A 26,868-nucleotide genomic window follows, 5' to 3' on the forward strand; every position below is an offset into this window, starting at 1 on the left:
ACTGTGGCGGCTCCATGATTTGCATATCTTATGCTAATAAGTCTCCGGCTCCGCTCCTCCGCCCTCTGGGGGTCCAAGGGCCCCAGTGGGCCAGGCGAAGGTGAATATATTAGGATAATGAGGCGGGCTTGCCGGCTCTGGAGGGGGTGCGCTGCCGGGGGCACAGATCCAGCCCACACCCAGAGAGGGAGGGGGCGGGGGCGGGACGTCGGCTCTGGGCGCGCGCGCACTCTCACACACACTCACATACGAGCATCTCGAAGTGTATTTAAGGCTCGCACGCGAGGCTGCGGAGATCCTTGGGGCTGCCGCGACTTGGGCTTTGCCGTTCGCTTTTGCTCCTCCTGGGCTGTTTCGTTTCCTCTGTTCTTTGCCCCTCCGCTACCCCTTTTGCCCTGCGCTCCTGCCGCGGGTCTCCCATCGCTGCTCTCAGCCTTTTTGCCCAGAACTGAGACCAGGTGGGAAACAGTTGGCGTGCGGAGAAACACCCACTAGGCAGAAATCAGGGGAACTAACAGAAACGCAACAGGTCCCCGTTGCGGGGCGAGGGGAGCGGCAGACGCCGCAGCCCTCGCCCACTGTCCCCTGACCTCGGAATAGGTGTCTGTCCTTTAGGGACCAGCCGGGCCATTCGGGTGGGTTTCATTCCGGTTTTCACCTGATTGCCACCAGTCCCTAGACTGAGGGTGCTCTTCTCCCCCAGCTGGGAAGGGAGAAGAAGGCGAAGGACTGACTGTCTGCAACTGCTGGTCTCGGCGCTGGGGAGAGCGGGGGTCCACCTCCTCGCGCCCCTGCTCCCACTACACCAACTAGTTGTGCAGCTACGCTGATTGAACTTTGAAGGAAACGTCCTATTTCTTTCCTTTTACTATTATTGGAAGTGGTACAGGGTGGGAGGCAGCCGACCCCGCCACGATGCTGCTGAAGAAGCCTGCAGCGAAAGGAGGGGCCCGGGAGCCAGGATCCGAGGATCCAAGCCCCACTGGGCAGCGTTGTGCCAGAACCGTACCCTCATGCACGGTCCTGGCGGCCCTCCTATCAGTGGTGGCCGCGTTGTCTTGCCTGTACCTGGGGGTGAAAACCAATGACCTCCAGGCGAGGATCGCCGCTCTCGAATCCGCCAAAGGGGATCCTTCCATCCGTCTGCTTCCTGATTGCGTGGATCAGCTGAACGCAATGGTGCAAGAGAAAGTGGAGCGACTTCTGGCTCAGGTGTGAAAGGCTGGGATATTTTGCACGTGGATAACATTTTGCACACGCGTGATTCTTTGTATATGATCAACCTCTACCTTTACTGTCCGCATACTTGGTGTGGCTGTGTGTGCATATGCTAGGCGACCATGTCAGTGTAGAATATATTTGTATGTGCACATCCTTTGATATGATCCTCTCTATGTGTATCATTTTCCCTTACGCTTCTGAATGCTTGCACCTTAAACATATATGGAGCTCTAAAAGAGGGAAGGGTGGCATTTAATTTTCTTTTAGTTTTCCGGAGTCTCATCTGAATCTTTCCTAATTTTGTAGAGAATGTTCCTTGCAGAGATAACATTATGTTCTTCATATGTTCTAAGAAGGTTAGGACCATAGGATTAACATATGGTAATCACTCTTGAGAGTAAAATAACTGCCCATGTGATTTCAAGCCAGTCATTTTGTACATTGAATGTTCTCATATTAAATGTTTAAAAATAAAATATAGTAGCTGAATTTTTTTAAAAAGTGCCATTTGTCTTGAGACTTCAAAATCATCTATATTACATATCAAAATTAGGGGCTGCTTTGGATGAGAATGAGGAGAGTTTCTGAAACTCGCTCTTCCAACACAGAGCCTACTTGGCAGCGGTTGCAGCACGGTGTGATAGGCAGTGGACCTAAAACTATGGGCTGTTTTAAAACATGTAACTTACCTAGAACTGCAGCATGTTAGTGCCGGGTTTTTGCATTGACTGCATATGTTTGAGCTGAGGGAGAAGGTGGTGGTAGTTGAACAACGGAAAAAGATGTTATCCAAGTCCAGCAGTCTTGATATCGTGTCAATGATCATTTTCTTTTTTTAGGGCTTGGGTGCAGTTACCTTTTGACTCAAGTCCAAGTACGTATGTAAACTTTAGTATGTGGGCTATCAACTGCTGGTGAACCAAGCACATGGCCAGAGAATTCCTAAAGAACCTGTTTCTCTATGATGCCACTGATGACTCTTCTTAATCTCTATTTCCCCCCTGCAGAAATCCTATGAACATATGGCTAAAATAAGAATCGCCAGAGAAGCACCTTCAGAATGCAACTGCCCAGCAGGTAAAATGGAACTTATTTAACAAGGTTGGCTCCATAGCAGAGCATTTTAAAATAAAAGGCCTGTGTCTGTCAAGTCTACCTGTAGTAATAGTAAAGAAAGAAGGCAGACCTAACTTACTTTAATAAAGTCAACATGTCTCAGTCAAAAGAATGGCAAATAAAGCCTCAAATATTATTTTAAGCTGCAAACCAAGGTTTGTTATAGAGGGCAAAGGAGAGAGATAATCACCAAGGAAAATATGGCAAGATGATGTACAGAGATAAAATTCATAGAGTCTCAGATTGAAAATATTGTTCCATTTTATTCAGTTTTACTGTCTATGGTGAGAAAGACTGTAGAACATGTTACATTCTGGATTCCCTGGTGGTGAATGTTGGATTAGTACAGGTTTCCATTTGCTACTTTTGACATATGTTAGTAAACGACCTTAACTTCCTTTCCTGCTTTTATTCTTGTCTATCAAAAAGGTTCTCCTGTCCTATAGCACAGGGAAATTAGTAGTTCTTTATCTCGAGCTCTCCATTGCAAACTACTGCATTCTCAATGACCTCTCAGAAAAGGGTCTTATACTTTTACCATTTTTTGGTGTGCAGCTTTAGGGGATTATATTAATGACAACACATTAGTAGAAGGGTGAAAAAGAGATATCAAAGAAAGAAACCTGAAGGTAATCATCAAATCTTCCTTTATTGGAGGAATACTTGACCTCTAAGACTAGGAATCTGTAGACCTAACAATTTAGAAGCCTTGGGAATATATGTCTGTTGGAAAACATCTAGTGGATTCAAGTGATAAAAGCCATGGAAAACTCTCAGAAGTCAAGATATTTAATTCAGATAAATGTTGTTAATATGTTTATGAACATTTCATTTCTTTTACCATCTCTTATGGAAGAGTGAGTCTGTTACATTTTCTGTAACATGAAGTAACATGATGCTTAAATACTTATATATGGAAAGACTACTTCCTGTATTTTTTCATATTTTGAGTTTTTTTCCTTGTGATAACACAGCTAAATCAGCTAAGTGTTTAGAAATTTTGAATGTGAACTCCCAGTTGTACATCATAAAAGTTTTGCTATTTATGTTCTGCTACATTGTTGACCATAATGGAGCTGTGTTTTTTGTAAATGAAGCCCTTTCAATTGAGAAGACATACATTAAGTAATAGGGAAATAAGTTAATGTTTGTTTTGACATTGTGGGTTTCATTCTTGGTTGTTTTAAATTGGAAAAGACCTCAGAAGTCAGAAATTCAAGGAAAGCACTTCTCTAGTGTAGGGATTAACTCGTAAAAACCTCATCAGCTTGGAAGGATTATTTAAATTCCCAGAACAGTTGGTATAAGACTTCACTAGTCATACCACTTAGGGTCCAGCATTTTCTCTATTCGCTACTCTTGTGAGCTGTGTGAGAAATAACCAGTGTTGTCTACGGCCATACCACCCTGAATGCGCCCGATCTTGTCTGATCTCAGAAGCTAAAGCAGGGTCGGGCCTGGTTCGTACTTGGATGGGAGAAATAATCAGTGTTTAACTAATAGGATTCCTAGTGAACTGGGTAAAAAAGTAGAAAAGCAACAACCACATCGCTGTGCTATTTTTGCTTTTGTTTTGAATTTAACTCCTTCATCGTGTTTGACATAAGCTAGTTGTTGAGGTCTCAAGTGTAATCTGGAAGAAAGATGTGTTTAGTTTACCTGACATTATCTTGGAAGATCGTCTTTCTTTTGAAGATGTCAATTGAATAATAAATGGTGATTTCACAGTCGCAGACAAATAAATAAGAAGTGGTCAACTCCTTGGCTGTGTTGCGGGCCCTCACTCGTGGCTGCTTTACTTTCTTGCCACCACTAGAGCTCCACATTACATCAGTTTTCACCAGGTTCCTTGAGAGGTCGATATTTGAAGGTGCACATTTCAATGCACAGAATCAGACAGGTTTCTTGCTGACAAACTGCTGCTTGTGGAATAATTAGATATCATCCAAATAAGGCATTATGTTCAAAATAGTGTCCCAGGGGAAAAAACTAGTTATTGTGAGTTACGGTCAGTGAGTTGTTGTTTTAGGGAACAGACGGGCTAGCCAGGAGGATTAGAAAGGAGAGACAGCACTTCCCACCTGGTTTGTGAGAGCCAGGCTTTGGCTGTAACCCCGGTTTGCAGTGACTAAATGTTGTCACCCAGACATCTGTTTGTAGGGCAGAGTGAGACAAGTCTGTGACCTCAGCTTGCTCAGTTCCTGTGGACAGATGCCCACCCCTTGAAGTTGACACTCTTGTTGACAGTCTCCGTCACAGAGCCAAGGTCTGATAGCAAAGGATTAAAGCCGTGTTGTTTGTGTTCCCTTTAAGTGCTTTTGATAGAACTCAATGCCAGTGAGGTTTATCCAGGTAGGCTACAAGGAAATCATAGAATTTATAAATTTTTTAAATAGATTTTTTAAATACAGGAAAGAGAGGGATGAGAAAGGATATAATGGAATAGTTTCTAATTATAAGAGAGGTCCTTTCTTATTTAATCTTTGCAACAACCTTAGGAATTAAATATTAGTGATCTCATTTTGTAGATTAGGAAACAGGACTCAGAACGTGATAAATTTAACATAGTAAAGGCAAGGTCAGGATTCATGCCCACATCTGGTAGAATCAAAAATGTCCAAAGTTTAGTGAGGAATAGAGAATGAGTATGGGTTTGGGAGCTGGACAGCTCTGGATTGAAATCCTGGGTCTGCTGCTGAATAACTGTGTGAACTTTGTCAAACTATTGAATTCTGTATTCCAGTTTCCTCATCTGCAGACAAGTAGCTAATAATAATACCTTCTTCAGAGGATGATAATTTAAACAGTCTGGCATATTAGTGGCTATTCATTAGATAATGGCAATTATTATTCTTTTTACTGTATATAGGGTATTTAATTCTAATCTTGCTCATAAGGACACAAGATAGAGGTGGGGAAACTGAGGTCTGGAGATGTGTAGCTTGCTGAAAGCCCAATGGCTGATGACAGGTTTTGGACTAGAACACCATGTTGCAGTAAACAAAAATATGTATAGATCATTCATGCAGACACTCGAATGACTCCGTATCTCAGTGCTACACCAAGGGGTTTATTTTAGTCTACTAAATTATTTTTATCCAAATTGCAGGAAAAACTTTTGAATCTGTAGGTAAACCATGATTGAAGTAGATAAAACGTAGGCTTAAAAGAGTATGGGGATATTGAAAAAAATGTTTACACTTTTGATACCAGATGTTTACAAAAAGAAGTACTTTAACTTTCTAACTCATTTTCACACTTATTTTAGCAGGTTTATTGAAGTATAATTTCTAATAATTACTCATTTTAAGTGTATAATTTAAAGATTAAAAGAATAAATTTATGGAGTTGAGCAATCATCACCACAGTCCAATTTTAGAGCACCTTTGTCACCTCTGAAAATTCATGTTTCTTTTTCTCATGTGCTCAGAAGCTCTGTTTTTAAATATTTGCATTCAAAAATCCCAAAATAAAATAAAATAAAATAAAAAAACATTCAAGTGGAGCTCTGGATAGCAGAATATTTGATTCCGCAGCAGCTGGACCATGGAAATTCAGGTGGCATCTGTGGCTTGGCTTCTGTTAAACTTGACTCTCATATTTGTGAACAAATCGGTTTTTTACTCTGGCTATAAAATCCATATAGGATTTTGTTCTTGAAGTCCAACAGAAAATGTATGTATAAACCAGGCATATGTATGGGAAGATTTCTATGTTCCATCTGAAAAAAAAAAACAAACACTGGGAGCCAGGCAGCCAACCAAATGATATTTAGATCACAAAGGTTTCTGTGCCTTACTCATCAGCAGTGTTGCTTGCCCAGGGTATTAAGTACAAGAACTGTATAGTGTAATGGACCAAGAATGTGAATGGGCAATCAAGATCCAGAATTCTAATCCTGGCTTTGTCATGAGCATGTTATACAATCTGGGGCAAGTCATTTTTAAGAATGACTTTTACTAAATTTTTATATCCTTCCAAAGTAGTGTTGGACCAGAATGATTTTGAAGGGCATTTGTCAATTCTCCAGGTATGAAGAGCCTTCTGTGTGACAGATCCCATGATAGATACTTGGAATAAGCTGATGATCGGGCAAACTTAGAATCTGCCCTCGTGGAGCTTACATGTCAATGAGGAGGACAGACATTTATTTAAAATTGGCATGAATTTACAGGTGCGACAAATGCAAGCAGGGAAAAGAACAGTGTGTTTTGGAGCATGTGACCAAAATTTCTTCTATGTTGTAAATACCAAGGACAATTATTAAATTGTTCTCTGGGAAAAACCTAGAAATTCACAGTAGGGTAAAATCGTAATATGAGAAAAATCTGGCTTCTGATTATAAAGCTGTAGCAATGGATAAGAAGCAGTTTGGCATAGCCTTACCTGGCTTTTGGCTTTCCAAGAATTTATGGTCAGGTGAAGGAGCACAAACACCTGGTTTACCTACACTGATACCCAGTGAACCAAAAAAGTGGCTTTAACTTGTAAAGGTTATTAGTAGATAGGATGGTAATTAATTCTTTCATTTGCTCCTGAAAACAGTGAGATTTGTGTCAAATAAGAGTCAAAACTTTCTGCCTGGTGGTACTGAACAGCACCTGGATCTTTGTTATTCACTGATAATGATGAAATGTAGCACAGCTAGTCATTTGCTCAGAGAGTTTAGCTAGAGATGAAAAAAGATACACTATATAACTTCTAGGTCCCTATATACCCTCCATGCCTATGAAAATGATTGTATACAAATGAGAATAAATGTAGGTAATTAAAGTCCCTTTGATTTGTAAATGTGAGTGGTACAGGCTCTGGTGGCAGGCTTTGTGGCATCTTATCAATTTGGGGTGGAAATAAGTGTTAACTGTAGTTTTAAGGTTGTGTGCCCTTTCCCATCATGTGAGAAGACCTTTAGCTTACCTTGATAACATAAATTATGCCCATAAAACTTGTATTCCCTATTAACATGGATTTTCACTGTACTGTGCGATTTTTCTAATCAACCACACGCTGAATGGAAAGAGTGCATCCAGTCAGGGCTTGATGCTGGATTTTCAGTTATGTGAGGTGAAGAATCAGATCTAGGGATGGAGAAGGAGGGCATCCTTTCACCAACAAGACTGGGTAAATGGGGGGCTCATGGGGCAAACATGCCAGGATCAGGACTGTTTTACAGTGCAGGGGGCATTTCCTGTTGCAGGAAAAACTTACAAGACACTCAGCAAAATAACATCACTTTTTGTTATCTCGAGTGGAAACTATCCAAAACCTATTATGAAAAAGTGTTTTTATTCCATTCTTCCACTTGATAAACACCACTTAGTGCTTTGTTGGAAGCTGAGAATGTATGAGCCAACCTGGGTTGCAGGCGGTAGCCCACTGCTGAACTGCTAAACGCAGACGCTGCCGCACACTCCCTGGTTTGCAGAAGGGGTGAGGCTCCATGCGGTGGGTTAATGCACCATGATACTGAACACTTTTTTCCATCTGTGTTAGAAACGCCTGTGGCATACCCACACACTGAATTCTTAGACATGCATAATTATTGTTTTATTGGGATGTGTTCAGCAATCTAGCAATTAAAAAATATTTTAAAATTGACTTTAAAAAGGAGGAAATGCACAAGAGTGGGAAGCCGAAGTGGAAATCATTTGCAAGTTTAAACTGAGCTCTTTTCATTGGGATCATCCATTCCTTCAAGTGACTATTCTGTAAGGCATTTAAATAATAGGATTCCCTGAAGAAATGCCACCAGGTGGCAGGCACCTTCCCTTTGTGACCACAAGGAAGAGGAACTGAGCTGCCGAGTGGGACTTACTCGGTCCGGCCAGCTCCTTATCAATTAAATTCCTAGTTACTGCTATCTCTTGACTTCTGCTTGCAGTGGAAAAGATTTATACAGGAAGAAAGTAATTCCTTCCATCTATATTTGAAGATTATAATGCCCTACCTACAAGTTTTAAGAGATTTAAAACAATCTAGTAAATTTCACATTTGTGTTAGTCAAAAAGTTTAGTTATTTAGTTCACAGATATGAACTTGAAGGTAGCAGTCCAATAGCTAGAATTAAAGAACTAAGTTTAATTGAATTTACCAATTGGGGATTTTGTGCTATGTTTTATAATTTCTCAGAATCAACAATCATTTGTAGTTGCTATCATGCCTTTGACATGATTTCATCTGGAATCTCCATTTCAACTTCAGTTACCACACAATATACTAGTTGAAATACATTCCTTGTTTTTCACATTGTGTTCCTTAGTCTGATTGCTTAGTTTGATTAGCCAGGAATGCCAAAAACTTTGTACATTTGGATATGACTACTTTATGTTTTATGAGCTCTAGACTTCAGTATTATATACACAAAGTTTATAGTCAGCACATATTTAAATATAATTTTTCTATTTAGGCTAAGTGGCTGAGTAAATTATATGAATTGTAGCCAGTTCTAGTTTGCACATCATGTTAATATTGAGAGGAAGAACGTGTCTAACTAGAAGTAGGCTGGTCCTGGTAGGGGTAGAGCCTATTTTTCCTTTCTTCACTAAGAATTCACATGCAAGGAGAGTAAAAGCAGGAGAAAGAAACTACAATATCCCCTAATCTCTGGGAACCAAATCTCCTCACCATCGTATTTGGTAAGCCTGCTATTTTGGAGTTCCCGTTGTAACGTAACTCTGGGCAATGGTTTGAAAGTCGGAAGAATTCTCCATTATAGCTCTGTCTCCATCAGCCTCTTTGGCTCTTGTAGCAGCTAATGGGGAAGAAAACTCTCATAAGAGCTTCTCCTTCAAGTCTGTTTATAAGAATGGTGTTTTTCTTTTTGATTGGTAAGATACTAGAATTAAATATACCTGGAAAATTGACACAGTCCTTTTCCAATGTTCTTGTATCTTAAGTCAGTTCTGGCAATTATGAAAGGTGAGAAGTTTGTATTGCTCTTCTAGGAATTATGAAACTCCAGTTTACATCTCAGAGGCTCCAGAGTCCAGCTGGCATTTTTTAGATGTACACGGTATGATCAGAAGACAAAACCTTTCCACAAATCACATAAAAACCAACCTTTTGACTTGAAAGTCAGTTTAGAAATGCTAGCAAATTCTAGGGCCTCACCAGGGAACTTTGGAATGCTACAAATTCTTTTTTTTTTAACTGAAAGAATTAGGGTTCAAGGTCAGAGCTGATAAAGTTTGAAAGGAAACAAGCAGCTGAAATAACTGCCTTTCTAAGGATGGTTATCAGCCTGGTTGAAGGTCCACTGAGTTAAGTGGGTCAAGGATTCAGTGACTCTGAGTTCTCTATAGATTATCCAGAAAGTTCCTAGTGATTATAATGAGGATCTGTCAACTTAACTTGGTTGAGGACTTTTAATGTGATTATCTCTTTATACACACCAATATTCTTATCCACAAGTTCCCCCCTCCCTTAAACATTTTCCCTGAGGACTTTATGAGCCCAAACCTGTTAAAGCTAGTATAAATCTTGGAGATCAAGTAGTTCAGGGTTTTCCCAACATTTCTTAAAGAGGCTGAGCTTTTTGAAAAATGAAATCTTATGAGAAAGCCAAGTATATGGAATTGGATGCAATGTTAACTACACACTGATTGACCTTGAAGGTCAGAGGGGACAGAGGCCAAAATGCTTTAAGCTCTTTCTTTCCGCTGCCCAACCCCTTCTCCATGATGACTACCCCTTTAATGAGGTATCTCCAGAGAATCATGGAACTCTGTTAGAAAATCAAGATACTGTTAGAAAATAAATCTAAGTTCAGCTCCCAGCGTGATCCCAGCTTTTGTATTTAGAGATACCATACCCTTGTCAACCAATACTGAAACAGTGTGTAACTGAAAGCATTTCTAGACATAATAAAAACAAAATTATTTATTAAAATGAATATAATCCTGAAATGACTCTACTCTAATACTGTTTTATAATGGGTTGTAGTAGTCTAGCAAAGGAGATGTAATAACAGTAGTTCCATGGGAAACCTGGGCAAATGTACCGTGTGCCTGAGCACAATACTGTTGGTCAGGAAATCAACTTCAGCCTTTTTCTTAGTCACTTAGTTTTTAAGACTTCAAGTCACAATATAGATCTTGTTTTTTTATGACAGTTTCTGTGTTTTTAAATTTTTTCTTTTATTCTTTAATTCTAGATATTACTGTGGGACTTTATCATCAAGTTACAGAAATCCATTGCCTTTAAAATATATTTATTTAAAACAATTGATTTTAGACCAACAGTTAAAATTTAGATTGGAAAGTAGTTTATGAAAAACATCTATCCCCCAAATTGTATTATGTAGAGAAAATTTATATTGTGAGAAAGTTGTTATTATAGATGTTTCTAAGATCTTTGAGACTTTCTTGCCTGATTTGATTCTTACTTGTGTTAAGCTGATGATGCTTATTTATTGGAATTTAAATGGACTGTGTAATGAGAATATATGAATTGTGCATCTGTGTTTAAATAATAATAGGAAAAATCTTCAGGAATTAACATTTTATCCCCTATTGAAATATATTTATGTATCAAGAGACAGTGTAAATTTGGGTATATTCCTACTGTAACAAGTACTGCAAATGGAAATTTGGAAGGCAATACTCTACCTCCCACTGAACAAATGTCCTCTGTCATCAGCAGTGCTATTTACTGTTTGAGTAGCTTGTTGTGGACTGTAGTTTCGCCGAGTGCAACACCTTCCTCAGTTGTCTTATTGGACCGGTAATAGGATGACACAGCATCTGTAAGAGTTTCTGAGCTTCTTTGAGCAATTTATTTTCTCCTAATGCACAGTCTCAATCTATGGGCTTCTAGGAAGTCTGGAAGAGGAAAATGACTTTTAAAAAAAACTATTTTAGTTACTTTGCCTTTTGAGAGGAAACAATTATTAGTAAAGCAGCAAAGATAGGAAGTCTGACCATGTACTGAAGGCTGGAAAGGTGATATATGCCAGCCAGAGCTATTGTGAGCTGCAAACCAGGTTTAGCCAAGGAAACTGCATCCCCTGAATTTTCTTCCAAAACCCTCCAGACATGCTGACAACTTCCTAGGAGTTTAAGCAGCAAGCCTGACTGTATGGCTTAGTACTGCTGTACACATTATGCATCTGGAAGTTTTTAATAAAAGAAAAGCTCTAACATTGAGACATTACATCTGTAAAGAAACCAGGGCTTTTATGTTCTTGTATATAGTTTCCTTCTGCGCAAAGTTATTTAATGCTCTCTGAGGATACTTTCCTGAATACCACTTTGTTCACAATCAAGTTTTGAGGAGTGCTATGTGTTGATGGTAAAATGTATGTTATCATTGTTGGATTATTCAAACATTTAATGTATTTTTATGGCAAAAAGTATCCCTGAATTGAGAGGTCTGAAGCATACTTTCTGTTCTCTATGTGTGAGCCCAGGACACACTAGACTCAGAATGTGTTGTATTTTTTTATGCCTTAATCTGCTTGGCATAAAACTCTTTGCTTCCAACAGCAGGAAGAAAATCTTTAAGAAGAAAGTCTAGGTAGAAAAATTTAATAATCAGTCATATTTATTCCCTATGTATATTATATCTCATAAATCATTTTTTCTATATTTTCAATCTTTTGTAAATCTTTAGTTTTGTTTAATTGTAGTCATATACCACTAACATTTTTTCATTTCTAAATTATTTTTATTTTTAATTATATTTACCTACATTATTATATTATTTTCAGGTATATACTCCAGTGATTACACATTCCATAACTTACTAAGTGGTTATCATCCCAATAAATCTTGCACCTATCTGCCACCACACATAGTTATTAGAATATTATTGACTATATTTCCTATGCTGTACTTTATACCACATGACTATTCTGTAACAACCAATTTGTACTTCTTAATCCCTTCACCTTTTTCCCTCATCTCCCCATACCATTCTCATCTGGCAACCATCAAAATGTTTTCTACATATCTATGAGTCTGTTTCTGTTCTGCTTGTTTGTTTATTTTTGTGTTTAAATTCAGTTGTTGATAGATGTGTATTTATTACCATTTTCTTGTTCATAATTTTGTTTTTTTCTTTTTCTTAAAGAAGACCCTTTAACATTTCATATAATATCTTTTGCCTTTTGAGAGAAAACAATTATTGGTTTAATTATGATGAACTCTTTTAGTTTTTTTCTTGCTTGGGAAAATCTTTATCTATCCTTCAATTCTAAATGATAGCTTTGCTGGGTAGAGTAATCTTGGTTGTAAGTCCTTGATTTTCATCACTTTGAATATTTCTTGCCAATCCCTTTTGAAATGCAAAGTTTCTGTTGAGAAATTAGCTGTCCATCTTATGGGAGCTCCATTGTAGGTGACTAACTGCTTTTCTCTTGCTGCTTTTAAGATTCTGTCTTTCTAAACTTTTGCATTTTAATTATGTTGTGTCTTGGTATGAGCCTTTTCGGTTCAACTTGTTTGGGACTCTCTGTGTTTCTTAGACTTGTATGTTTATTTACTTCACCAAGTTAGGGAAGTTTCCTGTTACTATTTTTGCAAGTAGGTTTTCAATTTCTTGCTCGCTCTCTCTCCTCCTTATGGCACCCCCATGAAGCAAATATTGCTATACTTGAAGGCTTCTTACACTTTTCTCATTTTCTTGGATTCTTTTTTCTTTTTGCTGTTCTGATTGAGTGTTTTTTACTTCCTTTTGTTCCTAATCACTGATTCGATTATCTGTTTCATCTCCTCTATCATTGATTCCTTATAAATTATTCTTCATTTCAATTAGTGTATTCATTTAAGGTTGGTCTTTTGTATGCTGTTGAGGTTCACACTAAGTTCCTTGAGCATCCTTATAAGCAATGTTTTTAACTTTATATCTAGTAGATTGCTTGTCTCCATTTTGCTTAGTTTTTTTTCTGGAGTTTTGTTCTATTCTTTTGCTTGGACCATGCTTCTTTGCCTCCTCATTTTGACAGCCTCCCTGTGTTTGTTTCTATGTATTAAGCAGAGCTGTTACATCTCCCAGGCTTGGTAGAGTGATATAATATAGTCAGTGTTCTATAGAGTCTAGTGGCACAGTGTCTTCACCTTGAGCACTCAAGATGTACTCCTCTTGTGGGCTGTAAACATCCTCCTGTTGTAGTTGAACTTTGATTGCTGTTAGAACATCAATGGGAATGATTTACCTTCTGGCTGATCTGGCTATGACTGCTGACTTCTGACCACCATGGATGACTAGCTGTGTGGGGGCCCACTCCACAGAGCAGGACTTACTTTAGTGTGGCTCTGGTGCCTCCTGAGTCTGCCCCTTGAGTGTGTTACCTGTGGAGGTGATTGGATGGTGATGCTTTTATGTGGTCTGAAGCTGTCCACTTGGTGCCCTTGCTCTGGGGCCTCCTGGGAGGTGTAGACCAAGGTTAGTCACTGTTTGTGTTTGGCCTGGGGCAACCTGAAGTAAGCTACGAAGTGATCTGCACATAGTTGCTACTTGTGCTGGGCTTGTGGGTACCCAGGAGAGGCCAAGCTACAAAACCAATGCTAATTACTGCTAGTGCCAGGGCTAGGGCCATGAGGCATGCTGAAGCCAGGTACTGCTTATTTGAGAGATTAGGAAAATCTGAAGCATGAGATAAGACAGGTAGACCATTGTGTGGAAAAAGCCATTAAACATGGGTTGGGTGGGCCTGAAAGTTGGGTGAGGTCGAGCTCAAGTAATCACTGGGGCAGAGCAAACAATATGAGCCAGATTGATGGATTCTTAGATATGGTACCCATCTGCTGGCTCTGTGGGAGGAGGGCTCATCAAGAGAACAATGGCCTATGACAGCACTTCTGTTTGGGAGAAAGCCCTTCCAGCTCTCTCCCTGATGCTGGGTAATTTATTTCCTCTCCTTATGTATCTGGTACATTTTAAGCTGCTGCCCCAGTGCTGGAGCTCAGATGGAGTGAGTCTGGGCCTCAACTCCTGCTGGTTTTTACAACCGAGGGCTATGGGGACTTTTCTTCCTGGCACTGGAACCCTAGGATGGTGTAGGGCTTGGATCCCTTGCTCCCCAGCAGGGACCTCTGCTGCTGAGATATCCCTCCCAATTTTTATCTGCCACACATGGGTTGGGACCAGCCTGTTCCACATCTCTGCCCCTCCTACCAGTCTCCAGGTTGCTTCTTCTTTTAATCCCTAGTTGTAAGACTTCCATTCAGCCAGAATTCAGGTGATTCTGAATGATTATTGTTCTGTAGTTCAGTTGTAATTTTGATGGGTTTGTGCAAGGAGTCAGGTACCTCCATTTACATGCATTACCATCTTGCCTAGAAGTTTGCCACTAGCATTTTGAATATTGACATGACATTCATGGTTATAGATGTGATAATATTAGTAATGTCTATTGAACTATTGAAAACCAAGAGTGAACACAAGCAAGCACATCCATAGACAGAGAAATGATGCTCTGTCTGGCTGTCAGTTAACAGGTGTTGTCCTATTGCAACCTATTACTGGCAAACAGAGTGAACAGGATTGTTTGGGGATGCAGCCATGGATTTATGAACCTAGGAGAACAGAAGATCTTCCCTGCTACTGAGGAAGAACTTTCATTCTAGTCAGGCCATTCTCCTTTCTATCCTGCCTCCCCATCTCTAGTATAAATAGAAACTCTATCTTGCCTTCATTGTAGTGATGACACTCTGCCTGACTTACTGTTTGTCTCTGATTTCTCCCAAACTCTAGGCCTATCCAGCCCTTGTGTTTTTTGATACTCTGTCCAGGCAATTACATTATTTAAATAGGGCATATTTGCCTAGTATGAGTGTATGTTTGCCTTTGGGATTTTGTTCTGCTATTTTGGTTATCCTGGCTTTGACATCTGATGTCTTATCACTACTTTGGCTTTTCCTTAGACACTTTCAACAAATTCCTAATATTTTGATTCATACTTCCAACTCCTTGATCTTAGTCAATACTTCTAAGGTTTATTTCTCTTTTCTTGTCCAGTTATCTCTCCCTGAGGCCCCTGCCTTGTTTGATCTCTACCTCTCATGTTAGCTATGCACAATGTTCACTTTACTAGTGCCTCAATCAGTGCAGCCCTCTACTGCCCAGGTATATGGACACTCTTCTCTGCTCCTTCCTGTTTTAGTTGTTGCCACCTTTTGTCTGAGCCCACTCGGGGTTTGGTGAATGAATGGCTGAAGCTAGATAATGGCCCTGCCTATATATCCTAGGAGGAGAATGTGTCAGAATGGGGCTGAATGTGGGTGAGGATACATGGAAACTACACAGTAATAAGTGGTTTGTGTAGGGAAATATTTACATCCATTCAAAGCAGCTTATGTTCTGGTAGCCTCATGTTACCAGGTAGAGGAGAGAGTTCATTATTAATATTAAGAAACTTTGAATATTAGTATCTAAAAATTATATGCTAGGGTGGTAATTGACCTCTAGTATTACCTAACTCAACTCTGGCAAAAGTCAGTTATATGTATCATAGTCTTTAAAAAATCTTTTCATTCAATTAACTAATAAGACATTTATTGTGATTTACTGTGGATGAAACCATGTTCCATATGCCTTACTATATAAAGAAATAAGTAGGCTGCTAAGCTGTTGTGAGGGAATAGTGGTGTCAGATATGCAGACTGAAGACTGCAAGAGAAATAAAAGCTATAACAGTATGGTTTGTAGCCAACTGTATCCAATTCTTATGATTTAAAACTACAATGATAATTGATATTTGAACTCATATATCCGGTTCATTTACCTTTTATGATTTCAAAACTAGTAACATAGAATTAGAGAAGTTGGTGTTTGAAGTTTTAAACTTTTTTTCTAAGAAAATGAAAAAGCTTTCTAATGAGTATGATGATACTTTGGAGAAATGCTGGTGACATACCAATTGAATAGCTTTTCTCAAGAAAAATGACATGTCAGTTGTTAGGTCAAGTGTAACATTTTTAACCCCTCCCCAGGCTACCTTCCATGGCAATGACTTTAAGGAGCCTTGCAGGCTCTCTTAAACATCAGTTCAAATCCTTGGTCATATTTTCTAGTGAAGAGACTGGCTAGACTATCTTGGGTTATAAAGAACAGAGATCTACTCAGGTAGCCTTAAGTAACAGTGGTGCAGGAAATTCTCAACTTTGTCACTATTGACATTTTGGGCTGGATAATTCTTTGTTCATGGGAGGCTATCCTGTGTATTATAGGATGTTTAGCAACATCCTTGGCCTCCACTGACTAATTGCCAGTTGTATACTCAATTTCTACAGCTAAAAATGTCTCCAGAATAGCTAAATGTCTCGTAGGGGTCAAAATTGCCCCCAGTTGAGAGCCTTTTTTTTTGTAAAGAATACCCAGTGACTAAGGAAGGCAGGAATAAAAACTGTGTGAAGGCTGCCCTAGAAGAGCAGGAAGTGGAGAGCTATCAGAACAATCAGGATGTGGAGCATTTTCCTCCCTTATTCATGGTTTTACTTTCCACAGTTTATTACCCACGCTCAAACACAGTCTGAAAATATTAAATGGAAAATTTCAAAAATAAACAGTTTATAAGTTTTAAAGTGCATGCCATTTTGAGTAGCATGACAAAATCTTGTACTTTCCCGTCTGGATGTGAACCATTCTTTTGTCCAGCATCTCCACACTGGAGTCACTTCACTTAGTCACTTAGTAGCTGTCCTGGTTATCAGATAGACTGTTGTGTTGCTCTACTTGGGTTCAAGTTACTTCTTTTACTTAATATGGCCCAAAGCCATTCATATAACTTTCATTACAGTATATGCACACGTACACATATATAGGTATTTTGTTATTATTCATCTCTTACTATGCCTACTTTATAAATTGCCCTTTATCATATATATATATATATAGAAAAACACAGTAATATCAGGTGTGGTACTATTTGTGTTTTCAGGCAGTCCCGGGGGTGGGGGGCTTAGAACATATTGCCTGAGGATTGGGGGATGACTGAATCTTCCCCTCAATGGGAAGATTAAGAAGTTTATGTCTGCTTCTACTGCCTTTGTCCAGGCTGCTTCCTCTCCTCTCTGCCCTGTTGATGCTTCTATTTGTTGCCTTTTGGTCAAGGTATTGCTCAAGGATAATCCCTTTCTTTGTGTTTGATTGCAGCATTTTTGTTATCATTGTTAAAATAATACACGCATATGCCCAAAATGCAAACATTTGAGTTATAAATGGTACTTAAAATCTCATCTCTCTCTCTAGAGGAGTCTAATGTTATTAGTTTATTGTGTGTCTTCCCAATACTAATTGATTCACATCATCCTTTTTTAAAGTCTGTATTATATATATGTACCACAGTGTATGCAGCAAGAAGACAGATTGCTTTGAAAACTCTGATACTGCTTTCTATTGCTGGTTGTCCTTTGATTCCTCCTTCTATTCTAGATAGCTCAAGTGTATATATGGGGGCTTAATAAATACTTGTTGCCTAAATATATTCCTGATGTGGTGTGCTGATGACAAATATTTTTTTAAAATATATTTTATTGATTATACCATTACAGTTGTTCTATTCCCCCCCTTCATTCCTCTCCACCTGCACACTCCCTCCCCCCATTCTCCCCCCCTTAGTTTATAACCACGTGTCTCAAGTTCTTTAGATACTATATTTCCCCTACTATTCTTGCCCTCCCCCTATCTATTTTCTGCCTACTGTCTATGCTATTTTCTGTACCTTCTCCCCACTTCTCCTCCTCCCACTCCCCTGTTGCTAACCCTCCATGTGTTCTTCATTTCTATGGTTCCACTCCTGATCTGGCTGTCCTCTTGGTTTGCTTTTGTTTTAGGTGTGGTTGTTAATAACTGTGTGTTTGCTGTCCTTTCACTGTTCATATTTTTCATCTTCTTTTTCTTATATAAGTCCCTTTAGCATTTCATATAATAAGGGCTTGGTGATGATGAACTCCTTGAACTTGACCTTATCTGAGAAGCACTTTATCTGTCCTTCCATTCTAAATGAAAGTTTTGCTGGATAAAGCAATCTTGGCTGTAGGTCTTTGGATTTCATGACTTGGAATACTTCTTTCCAGCCCCTTCTTGCCTGTAAGGTCTCTTTTGAGAAATCCGCTGACAGTCTGATGGGTACTCCTTTGTAGGTGACTGTCCCCTTATCCCTTGCTGCTTCTAGGATTCTCTCCTTCATTTTGGTCTTGGCTAATGTAATTATGATGTGCCTTGGTGTGTTCCTTCTTGGGTCCAACTTCTTTGGGACTCTCTGAGCTTCCTGGATTTCCTGGAAGTCTATTTCCTTTGCCAGACTGGGGAAGTTCTCCTTTATTATTTGTTCAAGTAAGTTTTCCACTCGTGGCTGTTTCTTTCCCCCTTCTGGTACCCCTATAATCCAGATGTTGGAACGTTTAAAGATGTCCTGGAGGTTCCTAAGCCTCTCCTCATTTTTTTGAATTCTCATTCTTCATTCCTTTCTGGTGGGATGTTTTGTTCTGGTCCATTCTATTGATTTGAGTCCCAGTTTCCTTTCCATTGCTATTGGTTTCCTGGACATCTCCCTTCATTTCAATTAGTTTAGCCTTCATATGTTCCTCTAGTTTGTGACTATAATCAACCAGTTCTGTGAGCATCCTGATAAACAGTGTCTAGAACTGTGCTTCTGAGAGGCTGGCAATTTCTCGGTTGCTTAAGAGTTATTGGCTCTGGGACTTTGAGTTCTTCTTGCGCCATCTTTTGGGCTGTTCTTGCCTATTTCATAGCAGGATTGGAACCCTAGGTGTTCACCAGAGCAGGGCAACTCAGTCGCTGGGTTGTGATGCTGTATGTGGGGGCAGGGTCAAAGAGGAGCAATGGCGTCCCGTCTGCCGCCTCCCGCTGGGGCCCCCACAGGTGCTGCAGCTGCCACGGTCACTGGGACCCGCGTGTTTCGTCCCACTGCACGTGAGTGTGCCACTGCCATCAGCCCTCCACCACTGGGTTCACCCGCTGGGGCCTGTGTGGTCCGTCTCACTGTGCGTGAATGTGCGACCCCGGTCAGTCTGCCCCACACCCTGACTGGGTCCGGGCCACTTGCACGCCTAGGTCTGGGGATCTTTCCTGCCCGACCCTCCTCTGCTGCTGGCTCCGCCCCTCTCACCTGCCCGGTTGAACGGTTAGTTGTTGTCGGACTTCCGTATAATTCAATTTTCTGTTCTTTGGCTGTGTGTTTGTTCTCCAAACCTTAGTTGTATTCAAACTTGGTTGTAGGAGAAGGCACAGTGTTTCCACCTATGCCTCCATCTTGGCGGAAGTCCCTATGACAAATATTTTGTACTCTATTCTTCCTACATTATAAAGAATAAATCCAATGCCTCTGTAGTATGACAGCTCTTCAAATGTTTGAAATCACCTATTATATTTCCTGTTGATATTTTTCTTTTTGGAATAAATGTCCTTAGCTCATTTGGGTGTTCCCACTGGTTTCCTTGTTTCTTAAAGTGTTGCACATTGATGTGAATACAGCTTCAGAGGGGGGCTGATAGGCATGTATGAGACGAAGAGAAAAAAACTTCTGTAATTCCAAATACTGTACTGCTAACTAATGTTGTCAGAGTGTATATGGCTATTTATTATTATTCATCTCTCTATGTCCACATTACTAACTAATGCAACTTAAAATTCCAGTAATTGTCTTGTTGGTGCCATAATTCTACTGACTAACACTGAATTCAGTGGTGATGAAAGCTACCAGGTGTTTTTTTGTAGATGCTACTGTTTAAGTCCTGTCACCTTATTTTTGCTTGTATGGTATTGTGTATGTGTGTGGCTTTTTTAGAATGGGAAAATACATCAAGATTTTATATTGATTTTCAATAAAACTTCATCTATTTATATAGACCTCAACTCCATCCTTGTCAGGATTTGTTTGGATCATGATTCTTTTAATAAATTTCCTACTCCTCTTGTCTTTATATGATTTAGAAATTTGATAAACTGACCAGCTGTGTTTTCTTCTGATTCTGTGATGAAATGTGTGAGCATGAGAGTTCAGGACAGAGCATCATGGCTTTCTAGTGGTCTTTTCTACTTATGAGCACCTTTAGAATCGTCTTACTACCACATCTATCCACTCTGTTGTATTTCATGCATTGCAGTGCATCCAGCTGTGTTCCTCAGAGTACCACTTCTTTTTCACATTGAATGTTCTGAGGAAGAAAGTTTTCCAGACAAATTAGAGATATACTTGTTTAAACAGATTTGTTTACTGTAGGATTTATGTATTTTTTGGTGTTTTAAAAAAATTGTTCAAGTATAGTTGTCTCCATTTTCCTGCCTCTTCTTTCTGCTCCTCCACCTACCCTCACCTCCCACTCTCAATCCTAATCCGTTTTGTTTTGTCCATGGATCCTTTACACATGTTCCTTGATGATCTTTCTTTTCTTTCTCTCATTATCTCTCTCCACCAACCCCTCTGGTTACTGTCAGTTTGTTCTTGATTTCAATGTCTCTAGTTATATTTTGCTGGTTTGTTTGTCTTATTGATTAGGTTCCATTTATAGGTGAGACCATATAGTATTTGCCTTTCATCACCTGGATTATTTCACTTAGTATAATGCTCTCCAGTTCCATCCATGCTGTTGCAAAGGGTAGGAGTTCCTTCTTTATTTCTGCTGTGTAGTATTCCATTGTATAAATGTACCAAAGTTTTTTGATCCACTCATTTACTGACAGGCACTTGGCTATTGTAAATTGTGCTGCTATGAACATTGGTGTGCATAGGTTCTTTTGAACTGGTATTTCAGGATCCTTAGGGTATATTCCCAGCAGTGGAATTGCTGGGTCGAAAGGCAGTTCCATTTTTAGTTTTTTGAGGAAATTCCATACTGATTTCCGTAGTGGCTGTACCAGTCTGCATTCCCACCAACAGTGCACTAGGGTTCCCTTTTCTGCACATCATCTCCAACACTTGTTGTTTGTTAATTTGTTCATGAGGGCCATTCTGACCTGTGTGAAGTGGTATCTCATTGTGGTTTTAATTTGAATCTCTTTGATGGCTAGTGATGCTGAACATAAGATTTATGTACTGTGAATCTCTGGAATGGTGAATATAGGTATCATATTTTCTAAACATTTTTGGTCATAGAATACTCTTTTCTTTTTAGATAACATAATATGGGTAGCAGAAAATTTTTTTGTGGTTGATAAAGTTTTTCACCAGGCCAAAATATAGAGAAATAGTTTGGAGGTTTTGTGAACTTTGCTGAGATTGTCCAAGATTAATTAGGACAATGGTTCCCAATTTGTAGTATTAAAACTTGATTAGTTTGTAGAAAAGACGACAAGGATGAGAAGAAAGAAAACAAAATATAGAGTAAGTGGGGATTTTTCAGATAGGACTTAAGTCTAAGGGCAGAAGGTAAACTCAAATACCAGGCAAATATCATAGGATGTTTGTTAGACTAGGGTATCTTGTCATCAGATTGGAGTGTAAAATCCATTTAAAAGCTTTGAAATACATTTTTAAAGCATTCTGCCAAACAACAGAAATCTTTAGGTGTTATTTAGTCTGGTCTGAAGGCTGAACTTCATGATAGCAGCTAACTAACTCAGCTACATATAGAGGTACTCTTTTCATTTTTGGGGAAAAAATCAAGTAACTTAGGTTTTATATAAATTTCTTCTTTTTTAAAAAGAATGGATTTTATTGATTATGCTATTACAGTTGTCCCATTTCCCCCACCCCCTTTATTTCCCTCTGCCCTGCTCCCTTCCTCCCACCTGCATTCCCCTCTCCTTAGTTCATGCCATGGGTTGCACATATAAGTTCTTTGGCATCTCCATTCTCTATACTATTCTTAATCTCCCCCTGTGTATTTTGTACCTACTATTAATGTTTCTTATTCCCTGTACCTTTATCCCCATTTCCGCCCCCACCCTGCTGATAATGCTCCATGTGATCTTCATTTCTGTGATTCTGTTCCTATTCTAGTTGCTTGCTTAGTTTCAGTTTTTGTTTTTTAGGTTCAGTTGTTGATAGTTGTGAGTTTGTTGTCATTTCATGGTTTATAGTTTTGATCTTCTTTTTCTTGTATAACTCCCTTTAATACTTCATATAATAAGGACTTGGTGATGATGAACTCCTTTAACTTGACCTTATCTGGGAAGTACTTTATCTGCCCTTTCATTCTAAATGATAGCTTTGCTGAACAGAGTAATTTCAGATGTAGGTCCTTGCCCTTCATGACTTGGAATACTTCTTTCCAGCCCCTTCTTGCCTGTAAGGTCTCTTTTGAGAAATCAGGTAATAGTCTTATCAGAACTTCCTTATAAGTAACTGTCTCTTTTTCTCTTTCTGCTTTTAAGATTCTGTCCTTATCTTTAATCTTGGGTAATGTCATTATGATGTGACTTGGTGTGTGCTTCCTTGGGTCCAATTTCTTTGGGACTCTCTGGGTTTCCTGGACTTCATGGAAGTCTATTTCCTTTGCCAGACTGGGGAAGTTGTCCTTCATTATGTTTTCAAATAAGTTTTCAATTTCTTGGCCATCCTCTTCTCCTTCTGGAACCCTTATGATTCAGATGTTGCAATGTTTAAAGTCCCAGAGGTTCCTAAGCATCTCCTCATTTTTAAAAATTCTTGTTTCTTTATTCTATTCTGGTTGAAAGTTTGTTTTTTTCCTTCTGGTTCATACTGTTGATTTGAGTTCCAGTTTCCTTTTCATCACTGTTGGTTCCTTGTACATTTCTCTTCATTTCACTTTGCATAGCCTTCATTTTTCCCTCTATTTTGTGACCACACTCAACTATTTATTTATTTATTTATTTATTTATTTATTTATTTATTTATTGAGAGGGGAAGGGAGGGAGAAAGAGAGGGAGAGAAACATCACTGTGTGGCTGCCTCTCACACGCCCCCTACTGGGGACCAGGCCCACAACCCAGGCATGGGCCCTGACTAGGAATTGAACCCATGATCATTTGGTTCACAGGCCAGTGCTCAATCCACTGAGCCACACCAGCCAGGGCTGGCTCATTTTTGTGAGCACTCTGATTACCAGTGTTTTGAACTGTGCATCTGATGGGTTGGCTATCTCTTCATTGCTTAGTTCTGTTTTTAGAGCTTTGATCTGTTCTCTCATTAGGGTCATATTTTTTGTCTCTGCGCAGCTGTTATGTGGTAAGGGGCGGAGCCTTAGGTATTCCCCAGGATGGGGCAACCCCCTTGGCTGCATTGTGGTACTGTATGTGGGAGAAGGGTCTGAGAGGGAACAATGCTACTTACTTAGATCTAGGCCAGCTTTCACTCACTTGCCCCACTACCCATAAGCAAATTGGGCCCTTCTGGTACTGATTCCAGGTGAATGGGTTTGTGCATGTTCTAGGACCATATGGGTCTCTCCAACGGACCGTCCTGTGAGGCTGAGAGTTTATCCTGTTATCACAACCCCCATAAGTTTTCACAGCCAGAGGTTTGAGGCTTTATTTCCCCATGCTGGAATCCTGAGTTGCACAGTCTGTCTCATTCCCCAGTTGTTCTTCCTTGTTATCCACATGGAAATATAGGACTACTGGTCTGCCAGCTGCCACCTTGCTTGGGGTCCTCTCTGCTCCTGCTGTCCATCTCTGCCCCTGCTGTCCATCTCTGCCCCTCCTACCGGTCTGAATGAATTTTTTTTTTCAACTCCTTGGTTGTTGGACTTCCATACAGTTAAATTTTCTGAAAGTTGTAGTTATTTTTTGTTTCTAAATTTGTTGTTTTTCTTGGAAGGCAGCTATGCTAATCAGTATACCACCAACACTGTGGCTGTTGTCCTTTTGGTTGTGGGAGAAGACAAAATGTATCTACCTATGCCTCCATCTTGGTCAGAAGTCAACTCCTTCCTCTTTGGTGCCATAGTCCTCCCTAGTTAATGCTGTTCAGTTTTTTTTTTTTTTTTTTTTGGTGAGCATTTCAGGCTTTCAGACTGTTCTTATGTTGATTAAAATATAATAGTTTCCTTTTCTTAAAAGTATGCTTATCATATTTTGTGTATTTGATACTCTACCGTGAGTTGAGCAAAAATAATACAACTTATGTAGTAACCAGACATAATTAAGTACAATAAGCATTTAAGTTATATCAAAGCCTGTTATGTAGGGTCTGAATCAAGTAACCGAATAATATATAGCTCAAATGATTGTTCTTAAGATTTCAAAGGTACATCTAGAACACAGCAAACTTAAACAATTTTTTCTTGTAAATTTAGAAATAATACTTTCTTATAATGGTAGTATATACTTATTGTAAAACTGTGTAAATCTCTGTATGATATTCATATGGATTGTCCATTATTTGATAATTCCCTTTTTATACCTCTAGATTATTTTCAATGCTTTTATAAATAACTTTTCAATGAACAGTGTGATATATCTCTTTTTGTGCATTGCTTTTTAATAATTACCCATGAAGTGGAACTGGTGATTCAAACCTACAAACATTTGTACAGCTCATAATGCATATGGTTAAATTACATATTAAAAAGTGAATTGTCCTAGCTGGTGTGGATTGAGCACTGGTCTGCAAACTGAAAGGCCACTGGTTTGATTCCTGATCGGGAACACGCCTGGTTTGTAGGCCAGGTCCCTGGTCGGGAACCTGCAAGTTGATGTGAGACAGAAACATCGATGTTTCCCTATCTCTATCCCTTTCCCTCTCTTTAAAAACAAATAAGTAAAATCTTAAAAAAAAGAAAGTGAATGAAAGTGATACCTGCTGGTATTCTCACTGACATTGTAGGGAACTCTTAAAGGGAGTGATCAAACTAGTATAAGAAATTAACAGATGATATTTAAGAATATTTTAACTGTTCTTGATTCTATAAATAGTTAAGTGAAGTTTTCTCAGAATGACTTCCAAAATCTATTGATTTTTTCACCATTTTGCTCAAATCAATAATTCTTGGTAGGCACAGTCTTTATACTATATACATACATATTTCCTTTTTATTTAATGTAACAACTTTATTTCTTTCCACATCTGGCTTCTGGTTCAGTTTTTAAGCTATAAAGGGAAAAGATATTGTATTTTTTGAGTACAAAGGACTATTCTAACTATGATGATAATTCTTGAAGTACTTTTGCTACTCATGAAGTTTTGTCCAGAAGGCTTTCTAGAAACTGGTTTCTGTTGCTTTTATTCTTGGGGAACTGGATTTAAAATCCAGCCAGAAATCTGTCAACATTCTACTGTATTTTTGGAGTAGCTAAAGAATTGCTTAGTGTGAACTTTAGTGTTCATATAAAAACACGGTTTCATTGAAAGAGGAGCTAGTTTTAAAAACATACTTGAAGCAAAAATATAATTTAGCTGTGTGACTCATCAGTTTCCTTGTTAAGTTGGTTTTCTGCTGTCTGCAGGGTGGCATATTGGCATACCCCTTAGGCTCAGCTGGCAGAATTTAGGATTATATTAATGACAGTGTGTGTTATTCTAACTGGGAAAGAATAGTTACTGTTCTAGGGGCTTTCAAAGAAGTGACGTGTTTTCAAGGAAGAAAGTTATAGTAGGGTAACTAGCAAAGTTGCTTATATTGCTAGAAAATAAAGCTATGGTCTTTAGGAGAAAATACCCTCTATAGTTCTTTTGTTTTAGTGTCGCCCTCATTAACTAGCTGGATGTGATCTTTGATGCCGCTTTCTTAAAATGACCATTTAAGAACTTGGAAGTGGCTTTTCCTGTTCTTCAATGCCACGGCACTTCCTGCATGTAAAATATGGCTTTTTGTAAATTATTAGTAGTTAAAGACTATTAAGTTGTCTCTTTAGGTCACAATCAGCTCATATCCAGGTGCCTAAAATCAGTTTGAGAGGTGGAGTGCTGTCCTTTATAAAATTAGAATTTCTACTGTTTGATTACAAAGAAAGCTAAAATGTCAAAATAAGTACTCTTCCTATACCCCCCATTTTCTAAAATATTTATTTGGAATCATGTTTTTTTTTTAAGCCTTTTTGGAATAGGAGAAGAATTTAAAAAATATAACCAGCTGATTTGTTCAAGATAGAAATTTTTATAGCATGACACAAAGTCAGCTCACAGCAATCTCCTGTACTCTATAGTTGCTTGATTGCATTCTTAATAACCAGGGAAAATAAGTCATGTTTGGCAAAGTTTTAGTTTTTTAGCTTTATTGATAAAAAATTATATTCAGGGTCCAGCAGTTGTAAGGTCTGCTTGAGTGTGGTTAGTAGGGTAATAATATGGGTGTAATAATTTATAGTTTTAATTTGCACATTTCACCCAAAATGTCATATGGTGTGCTTGAGTGTGATATTGGTACGTTATAGAATTACATGCTTATGATTTTGTAATAAAAAGGGGCTTTATTTGTGTTGGCCTCTGTATATTTAGATTGCACAAGGTAATTTTTATAGGTGAATTACATTATGACTTAATATATATTGTGAAGTAATTATCACAATCAAGTTAATTAAGAATTTTAGTTTTTTTAAAAGATATTTTTAATTTTAATTGTTGTTCAAGTACAGTTTTCTTCCTTTTACCCCCATCCCATCCCATCCCTCCCAGCCCTCCCCACCTCCCTCCCATTTCCACCCCCCTCCTTGTTATTGTCCATGCAT

At 38.9% G+C, this 26,868-nt stretch overlaps 1 protein-coding gene across 1 annotated transcript in view; it reads left to right on the forward strand.

Annotated features, from left to right (window-relative positions):
- The first annotated feature begins 288 nt into the window (after positions 1-288).
- Positions 289-26,868, forward strand: part of COL25A1 (collagen type XXV alpha 1 chain) — a 483,313-nt gene continuing 456,733 nt past the window's right edge. Inside the window, 2 exon segments of the mRNA XM_037031923.1 lie at positions 289-1,212; positions 2,229-2,298. Coding sequence (XP_036887818.1) covers positions 916-1,212; positions 2,229-2,298 — 367 coding nt within the window. The 5' untranslated portion in view covers positions 289-915.

Source organism: Sturnira hondurensis, unplaced genomic scaffold (genome assembly GCF_014824575.4).
Source record: "Sturnira hondurensis isolate 20B ecotype Veracruz unplaced genomic scaffold, ASM1482457v3 Scaffold0021214, whole genome shotgun sequence".
NCBI lineage: Eukaryota > Metazoa > Chordata > Mammalia > Chiroptera > Phyllostomidae > Sturnira > Sturnira hondurensis.